Source organism: Cervus elaphus, chromosome 11 (genome assembly GCF_910594005.1).
Source record: "Cervus elaphus chromosome 11, mCerEla1.1, whole genome shotgun sequence".
In the NCBI taxonomy this organism is placed as follows: Eukaryota; Metazoa; Chordata; class Mammalia; order Artiodactyla; family Cervidae; genus Cervus; species Cervus elaphus.
In genome coordinates, this window is record NC_057825.1 from 6,950,148 (window position 1) to 6,976,729 (window position 26,582).

The window sequence follows — 26,582 nt, forward strand, 5'->3', positions numbered from 1 at the left end:
TCTTCCTCCTGAGGCAGCCAGGCCTGTGGCTGGAAGGCCAGCTGGTGTCCTGGCGGTGAGGGACTCACTCTCGCTTCTCATGGGAGCACAAGGGCCCAGGGGTCCGCAGGGCTGCAGGGCCCAGTCCCCACCTCCAGCCTCACCGCCCCATCCAGCAGCACCGCTCGGGATCGAGTTCCCTTGCGCCTCTCTGAAAAAGAGCCTGTTTGGCAGTGGACGGCAGACAGCTGTATTTAGTGGCCCCGCTCAACACTCCCGAACCACCGACGTGGCGCTTCTGGGCCCTGCCCGGCCGCCAGTCCCCCGGTCCCACACTGGTCCCTGGTTGCGCCGGCCCGCTCATCTCAGGGCGAGGCTGTAGACGTGGTAGATCTCGTCCGGGAGGTTCTCCTGCCGCTCCTGCGCCAGGAGGCTGAGGCCCGCGCTGCGGACGATGCTGTGCACCACGTCCAGGTCGCGGCACACACTGCTGTCCACGTCGTCCAGGATGACACCCTCCTGGGCCATGTTGTCCTTGATGACGATGATGCCGTTGGGACGCAGGCCCCGCTTGCAGCGCCGCAGGAACTCGGCCAGGTGCTGATCGGTCAGGTGGCCTGGGGGAGGCAGAGGCCGTCACTGGGGAGAGCCGGGCCCGCCAGGCCCCCGCGTGGCCTTCGGCACCGCTACTGCCTTCCTGAGCGCTGACTGTGCTGAACACACAGGGCGCGCTGGCTCTCAACAGCCCGGAGGGGTTCACCAAACCCCACTTGGAGCGGAAATGGGCTCAGAAACCACCTGCCCCACACCTGCCCTCCACCCAACCCTCCTAGCCTGGGCCAGGGGCGTGCACCCAGCCAAGCTCCTCGCCTACATTACAACCCCGAACAGAACTCAGGGCTGGACCCCGTGGGCTCCCGGCAGGCCGGGGCCACCCAGCCTGCAGTGGGGAGGCCTGCTGCCAGATGAGCAGCCCGAGAAGAGCACCCCGAGTGTGCCGTCAGGCTAAGCGGGGGCCAGACAGGACGGCAGGGCAGGGCTCGCTCCCCACAAACAGCACGGGGGGCGCGAGGCTTCCACTTTTCCTAAAAACCCCTTCCTTAACAAAACTAATTCCACATTCTTTGAATGCCGTTAAAACTTGAAAATTAAAAATTTTTTTTCAACAAAAAACTGCCCCCAAATGGGTTGCAGCAGATACGGAGTTGAGACAAAATGTGGAAACAAATGAACCTTCGAGGTGGAGCCCTAGGGAGGGAGGATTTGAGAAGCCCCTGCTGGCCCCCCACCTGCAGGAGCAGAGACAGGCAGGAAGGCGCAGAGAGGCGCAGGAGGCTCACCTATCACCCACTGGATCCAGATCACATCGTACGACTGTGGCTCGGGGCTGAAGTCCTGGAGGCCGCAGCAAAAGAAGTTCCTCACTCGCTTGCCCTCCTCGCCCAGGTAGGTCTTGGCCTTGACCAGGAAGTCCTCTGTCACGTCCACCATGTCCACCACTCCGAAGAGAGGCAAGAGCAGCCGCTTGGTGATCCTCCCAATGCCGGCTCCGCAGTCCAGGGCGTACGAGGTCCCTGTCTTGTTTGGGCCTTCCTGAAGCAGCAGAGAAGACAGACTAAAGAGAAGGGTTAGAAAACCAGAGGGACACTGTCTCTGCAAAGGGCCTTTCCCTGAGAGCCCCCGGAACTACTCAGATCAGCACAGGCTGGTGGCTGGTGTGAGCACAACACAGCCTTTATCTGGGCCACGTGTTCCTGAAATGAAAGCCAACCTCCGCTTAAAGACATTAACCCGAACAGATACACTCATCTCCTCTCTCTCCCGAGACTCCCGTCAGAAGGACCGTGGAGAGAAGCGCTGAAAGAAGAGGGCACTCAGTGAACGCACCTGGGAGGCTGGCACGCGGGCAGAGTGAGGGGCAACAGCAGCCTCGATGCGTGCTGAGGGAGAGGCAGGGAGGCGGCCTGGGGAGGCTCCGGTCACAGCCCTGCCAGGCTGCCACAGAGGAGGCAGCAGAACGAGAAACTGGGAGCCTGTGTTCAGCAGACCAGCCAACACCCACAGCCCAGATTTTTGCAAACATGGCAGGAGGGCAAAGGTTTCCACCTCTGGAAAAACAGAACAGTCTGCAAGAAGGCTGCTCTGTGCCGGCACCAGGAGGCCCCAGCATGACAGCCGGCTCCTGGCGGGGGACCTTGCGGCAAAGCCTGTGAGCTGGCCCGCCCCACCCGCTCATCAAGGCCTGGGCGGTGGACATGAGCTCTCCTCCTGGAGAGCACACCGGACCTGCCTACCCTCAGAAACCTCTGCAGGAACTTCCGGGAGCTGTTGATGTCGATGCTGGAGATGTGGCCATACCCCCCGAGCATGCCGTCCACGGTGGCCGGGACCTCCTTCCAGTACGTCTTGGCCTTGGAGTAGAACTGCTTCTCGTCCTCGATCACCTCGCTCGTCATGCTCTCAGCAGCACGTCTCTGCTCAGGCACCAAACTCAGCGGCAGCGGCTCCTGAGAAGGAAAGGGAAGTGGGTGAGGCAGTCAGGTTTCGGGCCCCAGTCTCCTGGCACGGCGGCTGCTGGTCACGCGATCCTGTCTGATGCCAAGGGGCACCCCCAACCCCCGCCCACTCCTACCCCTCGGAGGGCAGTGCCTCCTGACTCTTGCATTCGAGTCGTTTCGCAAAGCCATCTTCATGTCAGAGCAGGAGACCCGGCGTCCCGGCTTCTCCATCCTTCCTCTCCCGACAGGACACCAGACCGGGCGGCTTCTGACCCCAGGGTAGACAGGATCCTGACCTACACTTAAAGGAGAGCAAAGCGCGGAACTGAAGCCTCCTCTCTGGGACCCCGAGGACCCCGCCTCCCAGCTTCAGTCACGAGCACGTGGACAGGCTCACTGTGGGGTGCAGTGCTGTGAACGCGGAGACAGGCAGCAGACACACACCATCGTGCGTGTGTGAGGCCACAGAGAGGCACGGGGCGGGCAGACGACGGGCACCAGGGGCGGTGACACAGCAGCCGACAGCAGGGAGGACGCGTTCGCGCAGTGACTGGAAGATGTGAGGGCAAGGGGCTCTTCCAGGGGAAACCCGGGGCCCTCTAGGTAACGGTTACCAACTCAGCCTTCACCCCGAAGGGCAGCAAGCTGCCACTACCCTGGGTTAAGCAGGAAGTGGCCTGAGACGTGAGATCCGGAAGGCGGTGTTGGCAGCTGAGTGGACTCCGGGGTGAGAGGACCGGCGGCCGGCCAGGCCCCCGCAGCAGGACGGAGGCCCACCGCACCCCACACCTGCCGGCTGGTGCGCCACGCGGGGCAGGGAGGGGCACCCCTCTCCCCAGGACAACACTGGTCTACAGATGCTCTCTTGCACAGGGCTGGTCCAGATAAAGCCCGATCCCCGAATGGAACCAATGCAAACACCAGGCAGAAACGAGGCCTCTCGCTGAGACAGAAAGTGTTACGGGAACTCGAGGCATGGAGGAGTCCCTTCCGAATGGCAGATGGGGCAGCGGCTGAGAGAAGGCAAACCCTGAGGACAAGGAACACTCCAGATGGGGACAGGGACAGAGCGGAGACGGCGTGGCATGCATGCCGCACAGAGGGCTGGCCCGGCTGGCTGCCGCGTGTCACTAACGGGGAAGCGATCAGCCGAGTTTCTGAAGGGTGAGGGTGGGCAGGGACCCAGCGTGGGAAGGCAGGGCCAGGTCAGGGTCCTCAGGAGCCCCGTGCAGAGGAGGGGTGGACGCACACGCGAGCATCCTGCCCGAGGTCGGGAGGCCCGCGCACCTGCCACGCCCTAGGCCTCCCCACATGGGCAGCTCATTTCCATCACTGCGTGTCAGCCTGAGTGTCAGCTCCTCCCAGAGGCCTGCCCTGACCTGCCCGAGGTGCACCCTTATCCACTGCCCACGGCTGCTGCCTTCAGAGTGTGTGTGTTTCTTCTGAAATGAGCTGTTTACTGACTGCCTGGCCTCCAGGCAGGGCCTTTTCACCACCGCGTCCCAGCACCGAGCCCACAGGGGTCACTGGGTGCAGAGGCGACGCCCCTCACACGTCTGTGCTCCGGGGGGCTTCACTCCGCTCCCTTTACAGAACTCCACGGGGCTGTAGTTAAGCCCACCCCCGCCCCGTCGGTACAGTCCTGCAAAGAGCTGAGAACCCCCGAAGACCGAGGAATGCTTCAAGAGAAGTAATGGGAAAGTGCCCGAGGACAGCATGGGCCTTCAGGACGCAGCCTGGAGACCAGGAGGAGAGAAGGGAAACAAAAATGAGGCGTGCTGAAGATTTTCACTCCTGTGTCTGTCGCCAGCCTCCAACCCACACCTGTATTCTGAACTTGTCCCAGAAGGAACCTTCCAGAAGCAGCAGGCGTGCCCTGCCCAAACAACTCAGAGACACAGTCCTTTCTGGAGACCCCACCGGTGAGTGGGGTCACCAGGGAGAGGCCGGCCTGGCGGGTGAGAGCTGCTGGGCAGGGGGCCGCCTCCTCCACGGATCCCAGCTTTCTCAGGGGCCAGATCACACACTGGCCTTCCGAGGAACAGATGAGGGCCGACAGATCCACGTGTCCGACCCGGGTCGGCTAAGGTTTCCACCCTCGGAGGCCCCTTCCACTGCGCCCCCAGAGACCCCTGCTCCAGTCCTTCTGCGGACTCCTGAATCAACTCTAGGACCAATCTCCCCGGGCAGCTGCGGGGCTTGGGACTCCAGTGACGATGGCTCCAGTTACTGCACCAACCCAAGAGCCCTCTGGGGTAACAGGCTGGGGGGGCCTGGGTTCCAAATACTGCCCCCCACCCCAATCAGGGCGGTGTCCCACACCCGTGTCCCAACCCCTGAAGCGACTACTGCCCAATCAGGAGGAGGACGCGGCATGCTGCTTGTGAGGATGGACTCTTGTCCCTCCAGCCTGTAGGGACACGCACAGCAAAGACGCAGAGGCCTGCCAGTCCCCAAGCGTGCGAGCTGCGGCAGAGTGGCCATCCGTGTGGCTCCCTGACAGCTAACAGGAGAGGGAGCCACCAGCTCGAATGTCACCGTGTAACCTGACTGGGCTTGGGGGCGGCTTACGTGGGCAGGGTCGGCAAGGCCGAGTGGACTCCCTGGCCCTGGCCAACAGGGGCCACGGCAACCCTGTCACAGCGTCCCACCCGCCCCCAGCCACCACCCTGGAAGGAGAGTGCCTAAGCCAGCTCTTCCACACCACACAGCAATGCCCCCCCTCGGACAAACTTCTGGTTCTGTGTTTGTGTCCCTCTCCCCACTGGACTGCAAACTGCCTGAGAAAGCAGTGGCGACACCCTGAGATGCATCCCTGTGTTTCTCTTGCATTCCACATAGCTCACAGGTAGTCAACAAAATTCTCTGTCGATCAAAGGAACGGAATAATTGTGGGCCAGACGCCCCGTAGCTGTACTCTCTCCCTCTGCCTGTTGTCTGCCTTTCCCCCCCAGCAGACACGGCTCCTGGGCGCAGGGACACTGCCTGACACACCATTAGCCTCAGACCTGATACACAGTGGCGGTGTACTAACTGGTTGCTGAAGGAACCAAAGAAGGACCTTTGTGCGGCTACAGCCATTCTGTACTTCTTCAGAAAATCCTACAAACAAAGATGTAACCATTCCAATCTATAACACTGAAGCCCTTTACTGACAGTATAATTTTTTGCTTTACCAAAAGCCATACAACACAATTCCTTTAAATGCCAAGGTCCCCTGAATAATCTCACTGACGAGAATTCCACTTACAGGCAGAGGCTGGGAATAAGCCAGGGAGGCACAGCCAGGCTGGGAAATGGCAAGGGTGACGCTGACATTTGTTCTAACGGCTTGGATTCATTAGTAAACAGGACTCCTGGGCCCTGTCCACCCTGGACCTCCTGGCATCCAGATGGGGTGGGCAGGAGGTCCCTAGGAGTCAGAGGGGACAGCAGGGTTATCGATCAAACTGCAAGTCCTCCTACACTCAGTCCAGATCACAGGAAGGAGCCACATGGTTGCAGGGATGGGAAGGGGCCTGGGCACAGTCTGGCTTTGTGAGTGCTCTAAACGAGCTCGGAGGAGAAAAGAAACCCTTTGCTCATTAGGGAACTTCTGCTTCTCAGAGTGCAATGTGTTTGGGCATCCTTCATGGTCATCCCCCCACCCCAAGGTGTTTAGGGTGACCCTGGGCAGCCGTCCCAGCAACTACTCTTCTTCCAGGATCTGCGACAGAGAATGGTGTCTAAACTGTCATCGCCTGTAAGTGAAATTCTTGTAAATGAGATTATTCAGTGGACCTTGACACGTAAAGGAATCATGTCATAAGGAAGGGCACAAGGAAGATGCAAAAAAGAGGGGAGGGGATTAAACTCCTGATGATGAATGAACCAGGTCTGAATGCTGGCTCTGCCTCTCCCTGGCTGTGTAAGCTCAGATAAGACACAACCTCAGTTAAGAAGGTGTCTCTATCTATAAAACAGGAACACTATTGACTTTACAGGAGGGCTGTGATGATTAAATGTGGATATAAAAGTGAAAAGTGGTCCAGACACTGCTGGGCACATGTTAATCTGAAAAAAAAAAAAACAAAAAAAAAAACCCACAAAAAACCTCTGTCCAATGAGACGCTCATCAATTCTCTCTGCTAAGTGTGAAGATCTAATGAGAAACTGTGCTGAAAGGCCCTATAAACCGTGGTGTGCTGGTCACACCTAAGGGATCACTACTGCTACTGCAGTGTGGTCAATCCAGTCGCTCAAATGGCTCTGCCAATGGCAGCAGAGGGGAGCAAGCCTCCGGCCACGTAGGCACAGAAACCCCCGAGGTTTTGGGGACTCCAGGGTTTCTGGTCGCCACCAAAGCATGTCACATGTATTTACTTCCAACCCTCCCACGGTCCCTGGTACACAGAGAGAGAAAAACCATTCACTAAAATGAAGCGATGCACACACACAGGAAACTAGAAGCAGAACAAGGAGAGAATCCAGGCTTCTGACCCCGCTCAAGGTCCCCTTTCTCCCAGGGGAGGGGCTCAGGCCATCTCACTGAGCAGACTCTATACATCCAGACCACGTGCAGTACAGCCCGGCCCCACCGGCAGGGCCTCTGACACCAGCTGTTTCTAACCCTTGTCGCACAGACACACCAAGATCCAAAGAGAGTCGCAGTTGACTGGGCAGCAGGGCCTGGGCCTTCAGATTTATGGCAGCCTCTCTGCCAACAGGCTGACCTTGGCTCCAAGGGCTCAGGGGGCCGGCGGGCTGTCTTTAGAAATAGCACCTCTGTTGAGCCGTCACTGGGGTCGGGTCCAAAGTGAAATATGAGAGCGACGCCTGTGTAACGAGCAGGATACCCTGTGCCCGACTGTGATCCGAGCGCTCTTCCTGAATCCTCACACCCACCCTCCTTTGCGGGTGCGCGCCTTACCCGTCTGGCACAGGGGAAACTGAGGCTCAGACAGGGAAAGGAACTGGCGGCGGCGGGGTTTGGCGTGGGGGCCGTGCCCTGATCAGGCTTGCGGGGTCTCAGCCTTCCTCCAGCCCGGGACCCCGGGGGCCCAGGGCCGGCCGGCGGACCTTCCGCGAGCGCGCACGTGGAGCCTAGCCCGCTTGCGCTCGGGTCACGTGAGGAGCCGGGGAGGCCTCACGGCACCGAGGCGGTTGGGGTCCGGGGCCTCCCCTCTCCCGGCGGCCGCTGTCTCTGCCCCCCACCCCGCTCCGCCTCGCGCTACTCACCGCGGGTGGGGGCTCCTGGGACGCGGGAGAAGAGGACGGGGAAGCGGAAAAGAGGGCGGCGGCGGCGGCGGCGGCGGCGACAGCGAAGACCCCCACCTGACTACGACCTGCTCCGTCCAACCTTGGCTAGAAGCGACACCTCGCGGCGCGCGCCCCCTTTGTCCGCTCACGTCACTTCCGGGCTTCTGGGGGCGGGACCGCTCCGGGCTCCGCCCGCGCGCGACTTGTCCCCGCCCCCCTGCCCCCGTGGGCTCCTGCCCTAACTCGAGAACTTCCCTGCCTTTACAGAGCCGCAGGGCAGAGCTTATTCCGCCTCCGGCTTGTGCACCAGCTCATTTGGAGACGGCTTAAAAAGAGCCTTTTGTGGGTCTTCCCCTGGGTTACAAAAAAAGGGGGGGGGGGGGGAGAGACTTATTCAAGCCTTAACTCTACCCATAACAATTAACATCCTTAAAATATACAGATCCAAAAAAATAAATAGGTAAAGAAAAAAAATACCCTTGACAGTGCCAAGGGGTTGCCACTCCAAATAAGCAGAACAAGTCCATGAAGTTTCCATTTCGAAAGGTTGCCCTCTCCCAGGTTCCTCCCATACACAAATTCTGAATTGGTCCCTGAAGCAGCCGAGATGAACCTGTGAATTTGCAGGTAGAAGGCCTTGTGAACCTCTCCAAGCCTCAGTCTACTTCCGCCAGATGCACAGAATAATTAGTCATCTTTCAATGCTTGGAGGGTTAATCTGTGGGATATTGTGAGTTGAGCCTTCAGCCCTGTGTTTGGAGCCGGCTGTCAGTAAATAGAAACTGATTCATAATATTCGTCACAATATTCATGTATAGCATAATATTCACAATATTTATCATAAATTCTTTTTTCCTAAACTGACATCCTGGCTTAGATTTACAGTGCCTCCTGGACATTGCACACAGGAGGTTCTTAAAGTGTGTTTGCTCTAATGAAGTGAAAGCTATGGTGGGGAAGTGGGTGCCCTGAAAAGCCCCACCTGCTTTTTTTTTTTTATATTTATTTATTTGGCTGAGCTGGGTCTTAGTTGCAGCATGTGGGCTCTTAGTTGTTGCATTTGGGGTCTAGTTCCCTGACCAGGGATTGAAACTGGGCCCCCTGCATTGGGAGTACAGAGTCTTAGCCACTGGACTACCAGGGAAGTCCCCTGACCTGCTATTGAGTCCCCAGTTCTGTTCATATTATGTAGCATCCTCCCTTCAGTTCAGTTCAGTTCAGTCACTCAGTCATGTCCGACTCTTTGCCACCCCATGGACTGCAGCATGCCAGGCCTCCCTGTCCATCACCAACTCCCAGAGTTTACTCAAACTCATGTCCATTGAGTCAGTGATGCCATCCAACCACCTCATCCTCTGTTGCCCCCTTCTCCTCCTGCCTTCAATCTTTCCCAGCATCAAGGTCTTTTCCAATGAGTCAGCTGTTCACATCAGGTGGCCAGAGTATTGGAGTTTCAGCTTCAGCATCAGTCCTTCCAATGAATATTCAGGACTGATTTCCTTTAGGATGGACTGGTTGGATCTCCTTGCAGTCCAAGGGACTCTCAAGAGTCTTCTCCAACACCACAATTCAAAAGCATCAATTCTTCAGCACTCAACTTTCTTTATAGTCCAGCTCTCACATCCATACATGACTCCCTAGGGCACTCCAGTTAAGACTTGGTTCCCTGGCCTGGGGCCCCTCTCCCAAGCTTCGTTTTCCACACCTCTACGGCAAGAGGATAAATCTTGGGCAGCCTCAATCAGGAAATTTCTATAATCTTTGTGGGTGTGGCTCTGAGTCTAGATCTTTTAGGGGTGCCTAAAAATTCACCTCTACCTTTATTTTTTTTTTTTCTGTCCATGGAAGACAAAGTCCCTTCCCTGCATCTGGACTCCAAGACTTTTCCAGGTCTGGCTGGGCCGCTGACCTCCAAAGTCTCTCGAGTCACTGAATTCCCAAGGCTTGCACATGGTAGATACTCAATAAATGTCCGCAGCATGTATGGGCCGGATGGTTCCTTAGAAATCATCTAGGTAGTCTGGTGTTCCTCATTCATTTTCTAAAAATTTACACACCCTTAGAATAAATAGAAAAAATTTCTTATCCTCCCCACTCAATATTCTAACTTCCCAAGGAAGGATGCTCTTCCATCCCTGGTTGAGGAGTCTTTGCAGAAATACATTACATTGGGATTTCCCTGGTGGCCCAGGGGTTAGGAATCTGCTTGGCAGTGCAGGGGACATGAGTTCAATCCCTGGTGGGGGAACTAAGATCCCACATGCTGAGGAGAAAAATGAGTCTTCGTGCCCCAGCTGGAGGGTCCATATGTCACAACAAGTCACAACAAAAGATCGTACATCACAACGAGATACCTCGCTTGAGGCAATGGAGAGTCTGCATGCCACAACCAAGACCTAACACAGCCAAATAACTAATTTAAAAAAAAAAAAAAAGAAAAGAAATCCATTACATTATCTGGGATGCCTCCTCCAGGCAGACATCTTGTAATGTGAATTCAAAGTCATCTTTTTTTCCATTTTCAAATTGTAAAATCCTACCAGGCCAGTGAAATCACTGCCCAAACTACCCTTGTTCCTCACTCAAGTTTTAGTACAAGCTTCCTCCCTGCCCCCTCCCAACCGAGAGTCACAGATGGAGCCCAACTGTCCATATTATCATGGAGCCCTGAGAAAGGAGAGACTTAACCTGCATCACACAGCGTGCAGAAGCAGAGCGCAGGCTCAAAGCTGGCTCTCGCAGCTTCCAGGCCCACCGCATTCTTACTGCCCAGACTTCCAAGTTCTAACTCCAGAGCCACCCCAGCCCAAACCTGACCCACCTGAGCCTCCCAGGTCCAGAGGGGGTAACTGAACCCCCCAGCCCTTCATCCCTGCTTTGGGCCTGGCTGCCCTGGCGGGGAGCCCCACGCCCGTTTGTGACTGTGGCTTTGACATCCTGAGCATGACAGCCCCGCCCTCTGCCCTCCCCCACAGGCAGCCTCAGCGCCCACTTGGCCCTGAGTGCCAGGCGGGTCACAATCACTCTGGAAAGGCATGGAGGCAGCAGGGAGGGGCCAGCAGAGGGACCAGGCCGGGAAGATGGGCTCCCCCAAGGACCAGCCCACCTGTTAAGGGGCTCTAAACTCAGGGGGCCGTCTCTGGCCCCACCCCCAAGGCCGTACTAGGGTGAGTGTGACACTAGCAGCTGGTCAGTGCATGTGTGCGTGGGTGCATGCTTAGTCATGTCTGACTCTCTGCGACCCCATGGACTGCAGCCCGCCAGGCTCCTCTGTCCATGGGATTCTCCTGGCAAGAATACTGGAGTGGGTTGCCGTTTCCTCCTCCAGGGGATCTTCCCGATCCAGGGATTGAACCTGAGTCTCCTGCTTGGCAGGCAGATTCTTTACCACGGTGCCACCTGGGAAGCCGGTTCAGAGCTGTCAGCAATCTGGGGAGTGGGGTGTGGTAGGGAGGAAGCAGGCTCAGATCTCAGTGTCAGAAGCTGGGGCGGGGGCGGGGGTGGGGTGGGGTGGGGGGAGTCTGGGGCCGTGTCTCCAAAGGGGAATTTTGTTAAAAATAAGTGTCTTGACCTGACCCCAGACCCAGTGAATCGGAATCTGAGGCGTCTGTATTTTCAAGAAGCTCCCACTCAAGGGACTCTGGGGCTCCAGTAGGAATGGGCAACTGCAGGGCAAACCACCCTTTTAAGCTGGTTCCAGCTTTCCCAATTTCCACCTGAGCGCTAGTAACAGTAGAAGAAGTTGAACACTCCAGGTGTGAAGTGCTTTCCACGTGGTGCGGTTTCATTCTCACAAAGGAGCAGGCCCTGGGTTATCCCCATTCTATAGATGGGGGCACTGAGAGCAATTAACTGGCTTGCGGCAAGGGCACAGCTAATAAGTAATGGCAGTGAAAGCGCTCAGTCTTGTCCAACTCTTTATGGACCCCACGGACTGTAGAGCCCGCCAGACTCCTCTGTCCATGGACTTCTCCAGGCAAGAATACTGGAGTGGGTAGCCATTCCCTCCTCCAGGGGATCTTCCCAACCCAGGGATGGAACCGAGGTCTCCCCCATTGCAGGGGGATTCTTGACTGTCTGAGCCTCCGGGGAAGCCCCAGTAAGTAATGGAGCTGAGACTACATTCTAAATAATAATAATTTTAAAATAATAATAGCAGTTAGGCTTTGTTAAGCACGTACAATGTGCCTGGCATTATTCTAAGCCATTTACATCTGCTGGCTCATTTAAACGTCACAGCAACTTGAAAAGGTGGGTACTCTTACCGTCACCGTTTCTTCAGGTGAGGAAACAGAGGATCGGGGCGCTCTAGCCTGAAGCCACTTTTTACTGTCTGGCGGGCCAGTGGTGGTACCCCCCGAACCACACTGCCGCGCTCTGGGCGCTATGGCCTGGGGGGCTGGTCTACGCCCTCCTGTCCACTTCCCACGGCACCCCCCCTCCGCCCCCCACTGGCGTGAGGATGCCCTGAGCTGAGCGCAGGGCCAGACATGACCCGGCGTCGCCCCAGCTTCTGGGCCCAGCAGGTGGCGCCCGAGGGGCTCCCCGGCGGTGGCGATCGCCGGCGCAGAGACCCGCGGCTGCCCAGGCTGCTGCCGCCCGAGCTCCGAGCAGCCTCGGGCACGAGGGTCTTCGGGGGCTTGAGGGCCTCGGAGAGCGGCGCCGAGTGGTGGCAGGCCCCCGCGTGTGAGTCCTTGTATTCCGATCCCGGGCTGGGCTTCAGGCGCTCCCGGTCCCGCCTGCCGGTCCTGCCCACCGTGGCCCAGCGGCCGGCAAGGAGCCGGACAGGGCTGAGGTCGCTGCTGCTGCCGCCCCTGCTCTTGGCCGGCGAGCCCCCCGAATCGGCGCCCGCATGCCCCGAGCTCGGAGAGCGCGAGGACCCTCGCAGGGGCTCGGCCAAGGAGACCTCCGATTCCTTGGGCTCCCTCCTAGGAGAAGTTCTCCCGGGCCGGTTCCGGCAGTTCCTGCGACAGTCCAGGGCTGAGTCTGCGGAACGGCTCCTCCCACCGAGTGAGGCCCCCACGGCCCCCAGGGGGCGGGGCAAGGCGGGGCTGCGTCATTTCCGATGGTGGGGGTGGTCGGGGTGGCGGTGGTCGGGGTGGGGGTCACAGCACCTGGCATAGAAGGATGCTTGCATTAGTGAAGCAGGGCTGGCAGAATCCTGACAACCACCGCTTGAGGGCGGGTCTGCCATTGTACAGATGAATAAACAGGCCCAAGGCCATGCAACCAGGAACACCCTAATAAAGACTGTCCCCAAGCGAAGGCTCATAACTCTTTCTACTTCATTCTGTCCCCCCACCCACCCCAGCACCCTCAGCATCTCAACATCAAAGGCATCCTACGTCAGAGTTCAACGGAAGTCCTCCTTGGTGTTCCAGCTCCCCCTTCCTCCCAGACCTTGGGTAAGCATCAGTGACCTCTTCGTGGGGACAGGGTTGTCATCAATGCCCTGACCATGGGGGACCCTGGTCACTCATAGCAGGTATGGCCTATTTGTTTTCAAGGGGCCGGTCATCCTACCTCAAGAATAGCCTTAAGAAGATTTTACTTCATCAGACACCTGTCCTGGGGCCCTTGAGTAGAGATTACCCGCAGTTCACCACGGTCAAGGCCAATCAGTGAGTTGTGGGAGGATGGGGGTAGGGGGGTGGGGAGAAAGAACATTTCTTTCCTTCCTCTGTCTTTTCAGAATTTATCCATCTGTCCACCTGTTCATCCATCTATATGTCCATCCATGAATCAGGTCTTTTCCCAACCTGTTTAAGGATGATCCATCAACATCTATGAATTCATCCACCCATTCATTAATCAGATCTTTTACCCACACACTCATAATTCATTGATGAATCCATTCATATATTCATTCTCCTATTCACCCATCCACCATTGCATACATCTGTGAACCAGGTCTTTTACAATCTATTCATGAACCTCTCCATCAATCCATCCACTCATGAATCAGGTCTCCTGTTGATTCATTAATCCATCTCTCCACCAGCCAGCCAGCCAGTCATCCAGCTATTCACAAACTCCCACAATTCTATCCACCTATCCATGAATTCAGTGATTGATCATCTACCAATCCTTCCATCCACTTGTAAATCCAGGATATTGTCCATCACTAATCTAATCATGAAGCCAGTCTACATACCAATCTACATAATCATTCATCCACCCATGCATCCATACATCTACCTATCCTCCTAAGATCCAAACCTTATATTAAGACCTTTTTGGGAATTCCCTTGGCAGTTCAGTGGTTAGGACTCAATGCTTTCACTTCTGTGGCCTGGATTCTACCCCTGGTTGGGGAACTAAGGTCCTGCAAGCCGAGTGGTGTGCCAAATAAAAAAGACCTTTTCACTAATTCATCCATCAGTCCATCCACCCACCCACCCACCAACCCATTCTTTCACCCACCCTGCCATTCATTCATCCATCTCTTCCTCTAACTTTGATTCACTTTTACTATATGTCAATGGAGAAAGTGAAGTCGCTCAGTCATGTCTGACTCTTTGCAACCCCATGGACTGTAGCCCGCCACACTCCTCTGTCCATGGGATTCTCCAGGTAAGAATACTGGAGTGGATTGCCATTTCTTCCTCCAGGGGATCTTCCCGACCCAGGGATTGAACCCAGGTCTCCTGCATTGCAGGCAGGCGCTTTAACCTCTGAGCCACCAGGGAAGACCCAGGGAAGAAGTCAATGGAGAAGGAAAGGGCAACCCACTCCAGTATTCTTGCCTGGAAAGTTCCATGGACAGAGGAGCCTGGTGGGCTACCGTCCATGGGGTCACAGAGAGCCGCCATGACTGAGCGACTGAGCACAACACATGTGTCAAATATTGGGAGAAACAGAATAAGGAATGGAAGTCGGAAGAGCCTGGGCACTGGAACCTAGCTGGACCTGGATGCAATAGCTCTAAGGGAGGGAGAAAATAATGCAGAAGTAGTTCCTCCTGCTTAACCCTGGACGGAAGGTGAAGAGCATCGTCCTTGAGTTTAAAGACCAGGGACAGTATACACACTAGACGTGCCACTCCTTCTCATCCTGGGCCCATGGCAAACATTACTAATTGACCACAGCAATTCTCCCCCCACTGAGCCTCAGAACCTTTCTTGACTCAGTGCTCCAGGAAGACACCGCCTATAGATGCACATCACTGTTGCGTAACTAGGTCCCAATGCGTGTAGCCAACACCGTCTTGGTCATCTCCTGGCTGCCTGGCTCTTTAAGGGACTCATGAAAAGTGTCCTCTCTGTGTCCACATGGACATAAAGATGTAGTCAGATAAATGGAAACAAGTATATCCATAGGCATGTGCTTAAGATCGAACATGGCATTTCTGAATAACAGAGCCGTCAATGAATCAAGCACACCGTCCTGCAGCCTTGCTCTGGAGGCTGAAATGAATAACAATAAATGTAATAATCACAGATCCCCTTTACTGAGCCAAGGCCCCTGGCCAGGCTCCATACTAGATGCCTCACATTTTATCTAATACTCACCAAACTCTTAGAGCACTTCTAGGGGATGTTAGTGTAAAGAAGCCGCCTATCAATGCAGGTTAGATAAAAGAGATGCAAGTTTGATCCCTGGTTCAGGAAGACCCCCTGGAACAGGGCACAGCAACCCACTCCAGCATTCCTGCCTGGAGACTCCCACGGACAGAGGAGCCTGGCGGACTATAGTTCATAGGGTCGCAAAGGAGTCTGACACGACTGAAGAGACTTAGCATGCACTCATGCAAACCCTTATAAGGATGCTGTTATCCTGCCCACAATACACAGTACATCATTTAAAGGGGAGATCTGCTGGTAGCCTGCCCCATGTCACAGGACTGGGATGTTTCATAGTTGAAATTGACGACTATGGGAACAGTTCTCAGAGATGTTTACTCTTGGCCCTGCAGACCATGGGGGGTGGGGGTGGGGGTGCTTTTCAGTCTCTTTCACGTCTTCCCAGCCCTGTACTGTGGGCACGATGATCCCATTTTACAGACAAAGAAACTGAGGCTCCAAGAGTTAGAATTAAAACCCAGGGACTGCCCAGCTTCTTCTCTCTGCTGAATTGCTTGATGTACAAGAGTACCCGCTCTGGAACCAGGATTCACAGTCCAGTCCCACCCCTAACCAGCTGTGCGATCTTGGGCAAGTTGCAAAAAAAGAAAAAAATCAAAAAAACTCTGTGCCTCAGTTTCCTCATCGGTAAAATGGGACTAATAATCGTGTTTCACAGGGTTGTGTGAGTTTGGTGGGCTGATGCCAGTTACATGCTTGATCCATCGCTTTGGGGGGCAGGAAGTGCTCAGGAAGGATGGTCAGGATCCCACAGAGAGCTCCGGTGGAGGTGTGTGTTGCCGGGGTGGCATGGAGGCTGAGCCCCTCTCGTCTCTCTCACCAGGCCCCAGGCTCCCCATGCCCCCAAGCTCAAGGCTGTGCTCACCCACAGCTCCTCGGGGGAAGGCCCAGGGCGCCGCAGGCGATGCTGCCCTTTCCGAGTGAGATTCGCTGACGAGACACTGCGGGACACAGCGCTCCGTTACTGGGAACGCAGCTGTGCCGGTGAGCAGACAGGAGGGGGAGCCCCGGGACTCCAGAAAGTTCCAGCCTGCAACCTGGCCAGCAGAGACTGGGCCCTGGTACTGCAAAGGCCAAGCGGCCACTGACCCCACAGAGGAGGCCCCTGAACTGGCCTTTCCAGAGGCTCTTAGGGTGACCTTCAAGGACCGTGTATAGGGTCTGAGGTCCAGCAGAGGTGGCTCAAGGCAGATGGTGCCAGGGAGCAGGTGGGTCCAGAGAACAGGGTGTGCCCAGGCCTGGCCATCACGGAAGGCTTGCTCACTACCAAGGGTTCCCACATGCTGTATCCTCTGCCCACCTTGGAACCCGTACCCACAGCCTGCAGACCCCGCATCTGGCCTCCAGGGGCTGGAGAAGGTGGGAACTGAGACACCCGAAGCTTTTCCCAGATCTGTGAAGGCAGACCTCAGGGGCCTGGCTGAGGAGGTGTCCAGAAAGTTCTAGAAGATCACATCTCTGTGGGAGGCTGGCACTGCCTGGTCCAGCAAGGAAGCTCAGAACCGAGTATCAGTCCCAGGTTCCCCGGGGAGAACTTTGCTCTCGGCTCTTGGGTGATGGATGTGGTCGTATCAGTGCTGGCAGTTTCCAGTGTTTTCTGAAGTGGGTGTCACAAGAGGCAAGCAGGAAGAATACACACCCTCGCTCTAGTATGACCCTTCCCAAGACCCCCTTTCCCCATCTGCCCAGCCCTTTCTCTTCTGAGGATCCAGCAATCCAACAGCCTCATTTATTTATTAAGCACCAACTGTGTGCACTTTCAGAGAACAGCTGCTCCAAAGCCTTGCTCGGGATTGTTACCGTTCAGTCGCTTAGTCGTGTCCGACTCGTTGCGACCCCATGGACTGCAGCACGCCAGGCTTCCCTGTCCTTCACCAACTCCCAGAGCTTGCTCAAATTCATGTCCATTGAGTCGATGCTGCCCTCCAACCACCTCATCCTCTGTCACCCCCTTCTCCTTCTGCCCTTGCTGGGGGTAAAGTCCTCAAAATCCAGGACCTTGGCCGATTCAGGAGGAGCCCGACCCAGTGCCATCAGGATGGCAGGAAGTTGGAGAGGGAAGCTGAAATTCTGCCCAGTTTTATTTGATGGGGGAAGCCAAGGCCCCAAGAGCAGATGACAAGCAGCTGAGAAGTCAGAGTCCACCCCAGCCACTGGGAGTGCCAGGAAAGGGAGGGGGGCCTGGAGAAAGTTTCTTGGGAATGGTAGCTGGCTGGCACAGGAGACACTTTCTTGGCAGCCGCTGGGCACAGGGGCCATGGCCATCCCCTCGGGGCACCAGGGTGGGGATTTCAGGCTTCCTGACCAGCCAGAGGGGCAGCTGTTGGGCAGGAAAGACTCCAACCCTATGGGATTCTTAGCATCATTGCTTTTATTCCCTTGTGGGGCCACTGGGCTTCCCATGGTGGGAAAAGGGGCCTGTATTGGGCTGGAAAAGGAGTAGGTGTGTGGGGAGAGAGTTGGGCGGGCGGTGCAGAGCTTGGATAAGAAAGGCAGAAACAGTCATGCAGGATAGTTTTAAAACCAGAGCCTTCTCTGGAGGCAGCCAGAAGGCGCTGGGGAGCCTTGGGTTGCCATGGAGACAGGGCTCTGCCTGTCACAGGGAAGAGGGGGGAGGGTGGGGTACAGGTGGCCCCGCCCGGGGAAGAGATCTCACCCATGCCCCTTCTTCTTCAGCCCGGCAGGGCATCTTCGAGAACAGGACAGCCAAGCCCCGGTCAACAGCATCAGATCGGGTGTTCGGGAGTGTCGGGAGATGGCTGGAGAGCTTGCCCAAAGCCCTGTACTCAAGGGCCAAGGAGGAGACTGTGGCCAGCCCCTTCAGCTGGGACTTCCCTGCCCTGTGAGGCTTTGTGGAAGGGGACGGGATTCACGCGCCTCCTCCCCCTGTAAACCTCCCTGTCCAGCGGTAGTCTGGGCCCTGGAGGGTCCTGCCAGCTACGCGTGGACCTGAGACTCAGGGTCCACGCAGCTCATGGGCGCCTGTCCCCCTCAGGTCTACCCTGGAGCCGAAAGGCCACCTCTCTGAGGACACTTCCATGAACAGCAGCCTGCCCTTAATCCCCAGGGCCACCACCCAGAGGCAGCGGGGGGACCTCAAAACCTTTCTGGAGCAGGTGGGCAAATCGCCCTGTTCCTGGAGCCAGAAGCTGGTGAGCATCTGCCAGCGGCCAGCCACCTGGAGCGCCCTGCCTGCTGGGAGGATGCCCAGTGGGGTGGCTTGGCCTCTGGGGAAAGCCTCTGTATGTGCTTGGCTAAGGGGCGGGCTTTCAGGCTGGACCACTGGGGGTCAGATTCCAGCTCCTACCCTGCTATAGGTGGGGGCTTTTTAATGTCAGTTTCTGCATCTGTAAAATGGGGCTGACCGTGGTGTCTGCCCCCTCGGGCTGCAGTATAGAGCTCCCTGGGCCCAGGAAACCCCGTCTCCTTCCCGGAGGCCCCCGAAAGTGGCCCTCCTTCTCGCTCTAGGAGTCCTTCCTGCCCAGCGTGGTGCTGCACACGGTCCTGAAACGAGGCTGCCCCAAGGGGTACCAGCTCCTCCTGCCGTCAGCATCACGTCGCACCCAGAGGTGAATGGTCACTCTGGGTGTCCAAGCCCAGCCGTGGACATGGGTGAGGGGTGAGGAGAGGCCTTCCCTGACCCACAAATAAACGCGCATCCCAGGTGGCTGGTGTCCGCTGTCGGGTCTCACCCTGCAAACCTTTCCAGGTGCCTGGTTGCTAGTCTTCAGGGGTCCTGGACCAAGGGGTATGGAAGGGGTAGGGTCACAGAAGATGAGGGAGCGAGGCATCTTTAGGGGCTAGGCTTCTTCCAAGTGAACCATTCTGGGAGGTGGGAGACCCTGCCATACACCTCAAACCGGGAACCAGGCCTCTGTCAACCTAGATCAGCCCACACCTGAAACAGGCATCTGCTCTGAACCACCACCCGCCCCCCCCCAGCCTCCATCTTTGACTGGAACCAAAGGCTGCTTGTTGTTGGAAGAGGACCTTCTTCCAACAACACAAGAGATGACTCTACACATGAACATCACCAGGTGGTCAATACAGAAATCAGATTGATTATATTCTTTGCAGTAGAAGATAGAGAAGCTTTATACAGTCAGCAAAAACAAGACTGGAAGCTGACTGTGGCTCAGATCATGAACTCCTTATTGCAAAATTCAGACCTAAATTGAAGAAAGTAAGGAAACCACTAGACCATTCAGGTATGACCTAAATCAAATCCCTTACAATTATGCAGTGGAAGTGACAAATAGATTCAAGGGATTAGATCTGATAGACAGATGATCTGAAGAACTGTGGATGGCGGTTTGTAACACTGTACTGGAGACTGTGATCAAAACCATGCCCAAGAAAAAGAAATGCAAAAAGGCAAAATGGTTGTCTGAGGAGACTTCACAAATAGCTGAGAAAAGAAGAGACGCGAAAGACAAAGGAGAAATGGAAAGATATACCCATCTGAATGCAGAGTTCCAAAGAATAGCAAGGAGAGATAAGAAAGCCTTCCTAAGTGATCAATGCAAAGAAATAAAGGAAAACAATAGAATGGGGAAGACTAGAGATCTCTTTAAGAAAATGAGAGATACCAAGGGAATATTTCATGCAAAATGGGCACAATAAAGGACAGAAATGGTATGGACCTAACAGAAGCAGAAGATATGAAGAAGAGGTAGCAAGAATACACAGAAGAACTATACAAGAAAGATCTTAATGACCCAGATGACCATGATGGTGTGACCACTCACCTAGAGCCAGACATCCTGGAATGTGAAGTCAAGTGGGCCTTAGGAAGCATCACCATAAACAAGGCTAGTGGAGGCAATGGAATTCCAGCTGAGCTGTTTCAAGTCCTAAAGGATGATGCTGTGAAAGTGCTGCACTCAACATGCCAGCAAACTTGGAAGACTCAGCAGTGGCCACAGGACTGGAAAAGGTCAGTTTTCATTTCAATGCCAAAGAATGCTCAAACTACCACACAATTGCATTCAATCCCACATGCTAGCAAAGTAATGCTCAAAATTCTCCAAGATAGGCTTCAAAAGTACATTAACCAAGAACTTTTAGATGTTCAAGTTGGATTTAGAAAAGGCAGAGGAACCAGTGGTCAAATTGCCAACATCCGTTAGATCATAGAAAAAGCAAGAGAATTCCAGAAAAACATCTGCTTCATTGACTACACTAAAGCTTTTGACTGTGTGAATCACAAGAAACTGTGGAAAATTCTTCAAGAGATGGGAATGTCAGACCTCCTTACCTGCCACCTGGAAAATCTGTATGCAGGTCAAGAAGCAGCAGTTAAAACTGTTCAAAACTGGGAAGGGAGTACGTGAAGGCTGTATGTTGTCACCCTGCTTATTTAACTTCTATGCAGAGTACATCATGAGAAACACTGGGCTGGATGAAGCACAAGCTGGAACCAAAGATTGCCGGGAGAAATATCAATAACTCCGATATGCAGATGACACCACCCTTATGGCAGAAAGTGAAGTGAAGTCACTCAGTCATGTCCGACTCTTTGCGACCCCATGGACTGTAGCCCACGAGACTCCTCAGTCCATAGAATTTTCCAGGCAAGGATACTGGAGTGGGTTGCCATTTCCTTCTCCAGCTTTGGGATAAGGGACTTGCTAAGCGTTGCTGGCAGAAAGTGAAGAGGAACTAAAGAGCCTCTTGATGAAAGTGAAGGAGGAGAGTCAAAAAACTGGCTTAAAACTCAACATTCAAAAAAACTAAGATCATGGCATCCAGTCCCATCATTTCATGACAAATAGATGGAAAACAATGGAAACAGTGAGAGATTTTATTTTCTTGGGCTTCAAAATCACTGCAGATGGTGACTGCAGCCATGAAGTTAAAAGACGCTTGCTCCTTGGAAGAAAAGCTATGACAAACCTAGATGCATATTAAAAAGCAGAGACATTGCTTTACTGACAAAGATTTGTATAGTCAAAGCTGTGGTTTTTCCTGTAGTCAGTTGGATCATAAAGAAGGCTGAGCGCCAAAGAATTGATACTTTTAAACTGTGGTGTTGGAGAAGATTCTTGAGCATCCCTTGAACTGCAAGGAGGTCCAACCAGTCCATCCTAAAGGAAATCAGTCCTGAATATTCATTGGATGGACTGATGCTGAAGCTCCAATACTTTGTCCACCTGATGTGAAGAACTGACTCGTTGGAAAAGACCCTGATGCTGGGAAAGAATGAAGGCGGGAGGAGAAGGGGACAACAGAGGATGAGATGGTTGGATGAAATGGCCCATCAACGACTTGATGGACATGAGTTTGAGCAAGCTCAGAGAGTTGGTGATGGACAGGGAAGCCTGGTGTTCTGCAGTCCGTGGGGTCGCAGAATTGGAGATGACTGAGCGACTGAACGGAAAGGCTGCTTGTGGAACTCCCTGATAGGGTAAGGGCATCCAGACTGTGGTGCAAGGGAGAAGCATTCGTCTTCTGCGTTCCCCAGGCCAGGTTTTCACCATCTGGTCCCTGGAGGGCAAGCATCTGGGTGGGCAGGGGCCAGATGTTTCTGTCCTAGTTGGGGCGGGGATTGGTACCGGGAGTGGGGGAGTGTTTGGAGTCATATCAGGAGGTGGTGAAAGACAGGGGTGGCAGGAACCGCCTGGAGTCCTCCTGACGCTGCACTGACCCAGCAGCGCCACCTGCTTCTGCCTGTGTGCCCGCTTTGGCCCTGCCACACACCTGCCTGCCCGCCGCTGGGCAGAGTTCAGCCCCCTCCCCTTCTTGGAGCCGCGCTGTGGCGCCAACCCCTCACCAAGGCCAGCGTCGAGGTCTCTTTCGCCACCTCCTGGCCACCGAGGGAACAGCCACGGAACCCACACCCAGTGGGTGCACTGCTGAAGACGAGGGGATGGGATTTGGGCTGGACGGGACGTGGGGAATTTTGGGACCAGGATGGGTTGTGAATGGAGGAGGGCGCTGTTTCCTTTCTTAAAAAAAAAAAATTTTTTTTTTTAAATTGAAGGATAATTGCTTTACAGAATTTTGTTGTTTTCTGTCAAACTTCAACATGAATCAGCCATAGGTATACATCTATCCCCTCCCTTTTGAAACTCCCTCCCACCTCCCTCCCCATCCCACCCTTCTAGGTGGATACAGAGCCCCTGTTTGAGTTTCCTGAGCCAGACAGCAAATTCCCTATTGGCTATCTATTTTACATATGGTAATAGAAGTTGAGGGCGCTGTTTTGAAGGACGGCTTTGCCTCCACAAAAGGGTCAGTTCGGGTCAGTTCAGTTCAGTTCAGTTGCTCAGTCGTGTCTGACACTTTGCGAGCCCATGGACTGCAGCACGCCAGGCTTCCCTGTCCATCACCAACTCCTGGAGTTTACTCAGACTCATGTCCATTGAGTTGGTGATGCCATCCAGCCATCTCATCCTCTGTTGACCCCTTCTCCTTCTGCCTTCAATCCTTCCCAGCATCAGGGTCTTTTCCAATGAGTCAGTTCTTGGCATCAGGTGGCCAAAGTATTGGAGTTTCAACTTCAGCATCATTGCTTCCAATGAACACCCGGGACTGATCTCCTTTAGGATGGAGTGACTGAATCTCCTTGCTGTCCAAGGGACTCTCAAGTCATGGATCTACAAACCCTGTGGGGGATGGGACCGGAGGGGAATTGCAATCCCTGGGATGACTTAATCTCTCCCATCCCCACTTTCTGACTTGCCCGCCCTCCCACTCCACCAGCAGTAGTTCTGTTTCCTGGAGAGCCTGCGAGTCCAGGAGAAGACTTGCTTCTACTGCATCTCTTCCTCTTGGCCTTTGCGCAGGCCAGGCTCCCCGGCTCCGAGCCTCAGTGTGTACCCCCACAGAGTCGCCGCGGACCCCAAGGAGGCCACCGGCTGCAGCGCCGCGCCGCGCCCACGCGGGGGCAGTGTTGGCCTGGCTTTGGCGCCGCCCCGCGCGGCCGAAACTTCTCAGCCTCTCGCTCAAGGGTCGGAAACTTTTCCCCTCGCGCGGCGCTGGCGCCTGGCGTCCTGCCCTCTGCGCGAGCTCTCTGCCCTGGACCGCCGACCGGGACCCCGGGGGACGCTCCCAACCCCCTCCCCCAACGGCTCTTTCTCGCTTTTTGTCGTTAAAGCAAAATATCGGCTTAAGCTTGTAACAGCGCGGTCAGCTGCGAGCACTGGAGATGGAGTCCCGCGTGCTGCGCACAGGGGCGGGAGTCGGGGTGTCGGGGCCCCCCAGAGCGGGGCGGCGCGGACCCGGCGGGCGGCCACGCGGGGTCCCGCAGACCGGCCTGTCGGGGACCCCTCCGCTCCTCGCCCCCACCCCGCCACGCCCCGCCTCGCATCCCTTCCGCTGGCATCGTCCTCCTCCCCCGGGGTCCCCACCCCAGCCCTCCATTTCTTCCTTCCCTCTGCGTTCTCGTCCTCCCTCCTGTCTCCCTCCTCGACAGACACGGATTCTGTGACAAGAGGACCTTGAGCGGCGGCCCCGAGCCTCCCTTCCCGCCACTCCCAGCAGAAACCCAGGGACACACGGGGACAGCCGCGGACAGGCGCCTGCGCGCGCGGGCGCGCGCGCACACACACACACACACATAAACACACGCATCACACACGCACAAACACATCACACACACACAGGCACCACATCCCAAGACCCACACCACACAGTTAGAAACCCCACATAACAGGGAACACCCACATACCCTCCCACGGCGGGGGGTCTGCCAGCGACCGCACCCCCGCCTTCAGGGTGCACTTGTTGCCTGGGAGGCCGCAGATGCAGCCCCCGCCGCGGTCCTCTCTAGGCCTTGCCAGCATGCCCCTGCCCCTCCACACACAGAGCTGGGACGTGGGGTGACTAAGAAGGGGGCCAGAGGGGAGCGACCCCTCCCCAGGGTCCCCTGCGGGGTCCTTCTCGCTGGTACATTTCCACTCAGGCCTGGCACGTGGCCAGTCCCTCCTGGGCTTCAGGGAGCAGCATGGCTGGAACGCCGGGAAGCAGCTGCGGCCTGACTCTCCGGAGGGCGGGGCGAGGCAGGTGGACCACCCTCCGCCCCACGCACTGGCCTCTTCCAGTTCCTGTCTGCCCTCCTCTCTCTGAGCCATAGTAGCACCCACCCCATTCCACCCCCTACCCTGGACCACCTGCTTGGGCCGTGGGCAGACCTGTGCCCAACCAGGGCTGGGTGCGGGAGCAGCGGCTAGTTTGGGAGGGGGGGAGGGAGGAAAGACTCCCAACCCAGCACAGAAGGAAGTGATGGGAGAAGCAGGAAAAGCACCCCTCCTTTCTCCTGGGAGTCCCCCTTCACTGGGCCTCTCCACCCACTGCGAGGGCAGCTCCTTAGCTCCTTAGCAAATAAGGAAACTGAGGGCCAGGGAAGTCACGGGGTCTTGTTCAGGCTGTGCCTACCGCTGGAACTGGAGCCAGGTCCACGTATGTCCCAGACCAGACCCTCCCCCACCCTCCCCCCAACCCGCCCCTCCCCCTCCCCTATTCACCCTCCCCCCAACCCTCCCCGCCACCCTACCACCCCGCCATCACCACCACCAACCCACCCCACCCCCTGACCTCCCCATCCTGGACCTTCTCTCACAACCATTCCTTGTTGGGAAACCAAAACCCAGACAGGCTCATCTCTTTCTCAAGGTCACTTCTTTTTTAAGTGTTGGAGTCAGGATTCAAATTCAGCAGAATGAGAGGCCAACATGGGATCCTGAGCCTTCCTCTCCCCGGGGCAAGCAGGGTGATCTGGAGCCCCCTTCCTGCCCTGGGGTCTCTCCTCCAGTACTGGGGCCCCTGGGAGGCAGGGAGAACCCGGGCAAGGCCAGGGAGGGAGAGATGTATTAGAAGGTGGCGTTTGGGGAGGCTGTGGAGACTGGCAAATGACAGGGCTGGAGCAAATGGTCCTGAGAGCCAGAGTCTCAGGAATTCCCTAGAAGGCGGGGCTGGGCCTCCGGGTAGGGGGACGGGAATGCTGACTCCAGGCAGGGTCAGAGAGGGGCCAGGAGTCTGGGTGTCAGGGTGGAGCCATGGAGATGTGGAACCCGAGAGCCTGCCCTGCTTCAGGGATATGAGCTGTCCCAGGGGCTCTTTCACTTCATCTGCAGGCAGTTTGCTGAGCACCTACTGTGCGCCACACTCACGTTGGGCCCTGAGCACACAGTGGGCCCCACCACGGGCAGCCCTGCGTCCGGACCTGCCGTCTGCTGGGGACGTGGGCTCCAGTGGGTGACTGCAGGACACAGTGGCAGAGGCGATGAGGGGCGGCCCGGGGCTCTGGGGGCACCGGGAGGACCTAACCCGCTGTTTAGGGCGCCGGGTAGACATCTGGGCCTTGTGATGACAGGGAGGTAGAGGCGTGGCCAGACCCAGACAGAGGACGGGGGATGGGCAGGGAGGCAACCACATCAAACTGGTGCCACACTTCTTCGCATGGGCTGGCGGCGGGGCAAGGGGCCCAGGAGGGCTGTGGATGAGGCAGGGGGAAGGCCAGAGTTACCCCAGCCGAGATAGACACACACCCCTGCCCCAGTCACCTGCAGTTGCTCGTTCCAATTGCCTTTGTGCCATCCCAGCCCACCACACCCTCCCATCCCCTGGCATTCCTGTCTTTTGGGGTCCTGTTGTCATTCCCTGCCAAATATGCCCCAACTGACCGATGGTCTGCAGCTTCCAGGGGCTCCTGCAGAAGGCCATCGAACCCTTCCATGGAGACAATGCATGCTGCCACCTCCAAGCAGCCCCCCAAGCCTCAACATTCCCTGTAAAAGCCTCAGGAAAAGAGGTGATGCTGATAACGGTCGCTGTGCCATATGGGCTCATCAGAGCCAGTTTCAGATGCTGGGTGGGGTCCGAGTCAGAAGCAGAGACTGGACGCATCAGACAGGGTTCTGGAACCCTCTTCAACAGTGGAATTGGGACCCAAAGAGCCAGGGGCAGCTCATCTGCTGTCTCCCATTATGAGGCCTTGGGGACCCTTAATGACTCACTCGCCAGGGTTTCCCGGGTTTATTGTCTGCACCTGGCAGTCCTGGGGACCGCGGTGACGCCTGCAAGCTCCCAGGGAGCCCCCATCTGGCTCTGGGCTGGCTTCCAGCTCCCCCAGCTGCAGGGCCCAGCAAACCTCGAAGAACCCTCTTCCAGGAACCTGCTGGCCCAGGCAGCTCGGAGCCCCTGGATCGTGTTCTCCAGGGGCGGTGCCTCCCACAGCCATCCCACAGTGTTAACCAGGGCGACTGGGAATCCATGTGAGTGAAACAGACCTGGGCCCTGCCCTCATGGAGCTCAGAGGCCACTGGGGACCCCAGAGGCATAG

The 26,582-nt window shown here is 56.2% G+C and overlaps 2 protein-coding genes and 1 non-coding gene across 7 annotated transcripts; 1 reads left to right on the forward strand and 2 right to left on the reverse strand.

The window, feature by feature from the left end:
* Positions 1-205: 205 nt before the first annotated feature.
* On the reverse strand, positions 206-12,249 carry NTMT1 (N-terminal Xaa-Pro-Lys N-methyltransferase 1). Of its 5 annotated transcripts, none has more exons than XM_043916626.1 (5): positions 11,981-12,249; positions 2,612-2,773; positions 2,274-2,486; positions 1,320-1,572; positions 206-596 (listed from the first exon to the last, which is right to left on the reverse strand). In XM_043916626.1, exons 2-5 carry the CDS (start codon positions 2,642-2,644, stop codon positions 340-342), a joined length of 756 nt encoding a protein of 251 aa, XP_043772561.1. In that variant the 5' UTR covers positions 2,645-2,773; positions 11,981-12,249; the 3' UTR covers positions 206-339. The 5 variants fall into 5 exon arrangements, with proteins under 5 accessions (XP_043772561.1, XP_043772559.1, XP_043772560.1 ...); XM_043916624.1 differs by lacking the exon at positions 11,981-12,249 and adding an exon at positions 7,695-7,871; XM_043916625.1 differs by lacking the exon at positions 11,981-12,249 and adding an exon at positions 7,695-7,871 and having other exon boundaries at positions 2,612-2,778.
* TRNAG-CCC lies at positions 8,787-8,859 on the reverse strand. Its single transcript has one exon. It is a non-coding gene; the product is annotated as a tRNA-Gly (tRNA).
* On the forward strand, positions 12,206-18,965 carry C11H9orf50 (chromosome 11 C9orf50 homolog). Its single transcript, XM_043917163.1, has 7 exons — positions 12,206-12,725; positions 13,027-13,120; positions 13,223-13,336; positions 16,122-16,282; positions 17,975-18,140; positions 18,294-18,450; positions 18,767-18,965. The coding sequence occupies exons 1-7, from the start codon at positions 12,206-12,208 to the stop codon at positions 18,869-18,871; spliced, it is 1,317 nt and encodes a 438-aa protein (XP_043773098.1). The 3' UTR covers positions 18,872-18,965.
* The last annotated feature ends 7,617 nt before the right edge of the window (positions 18,966-26,582 follow it).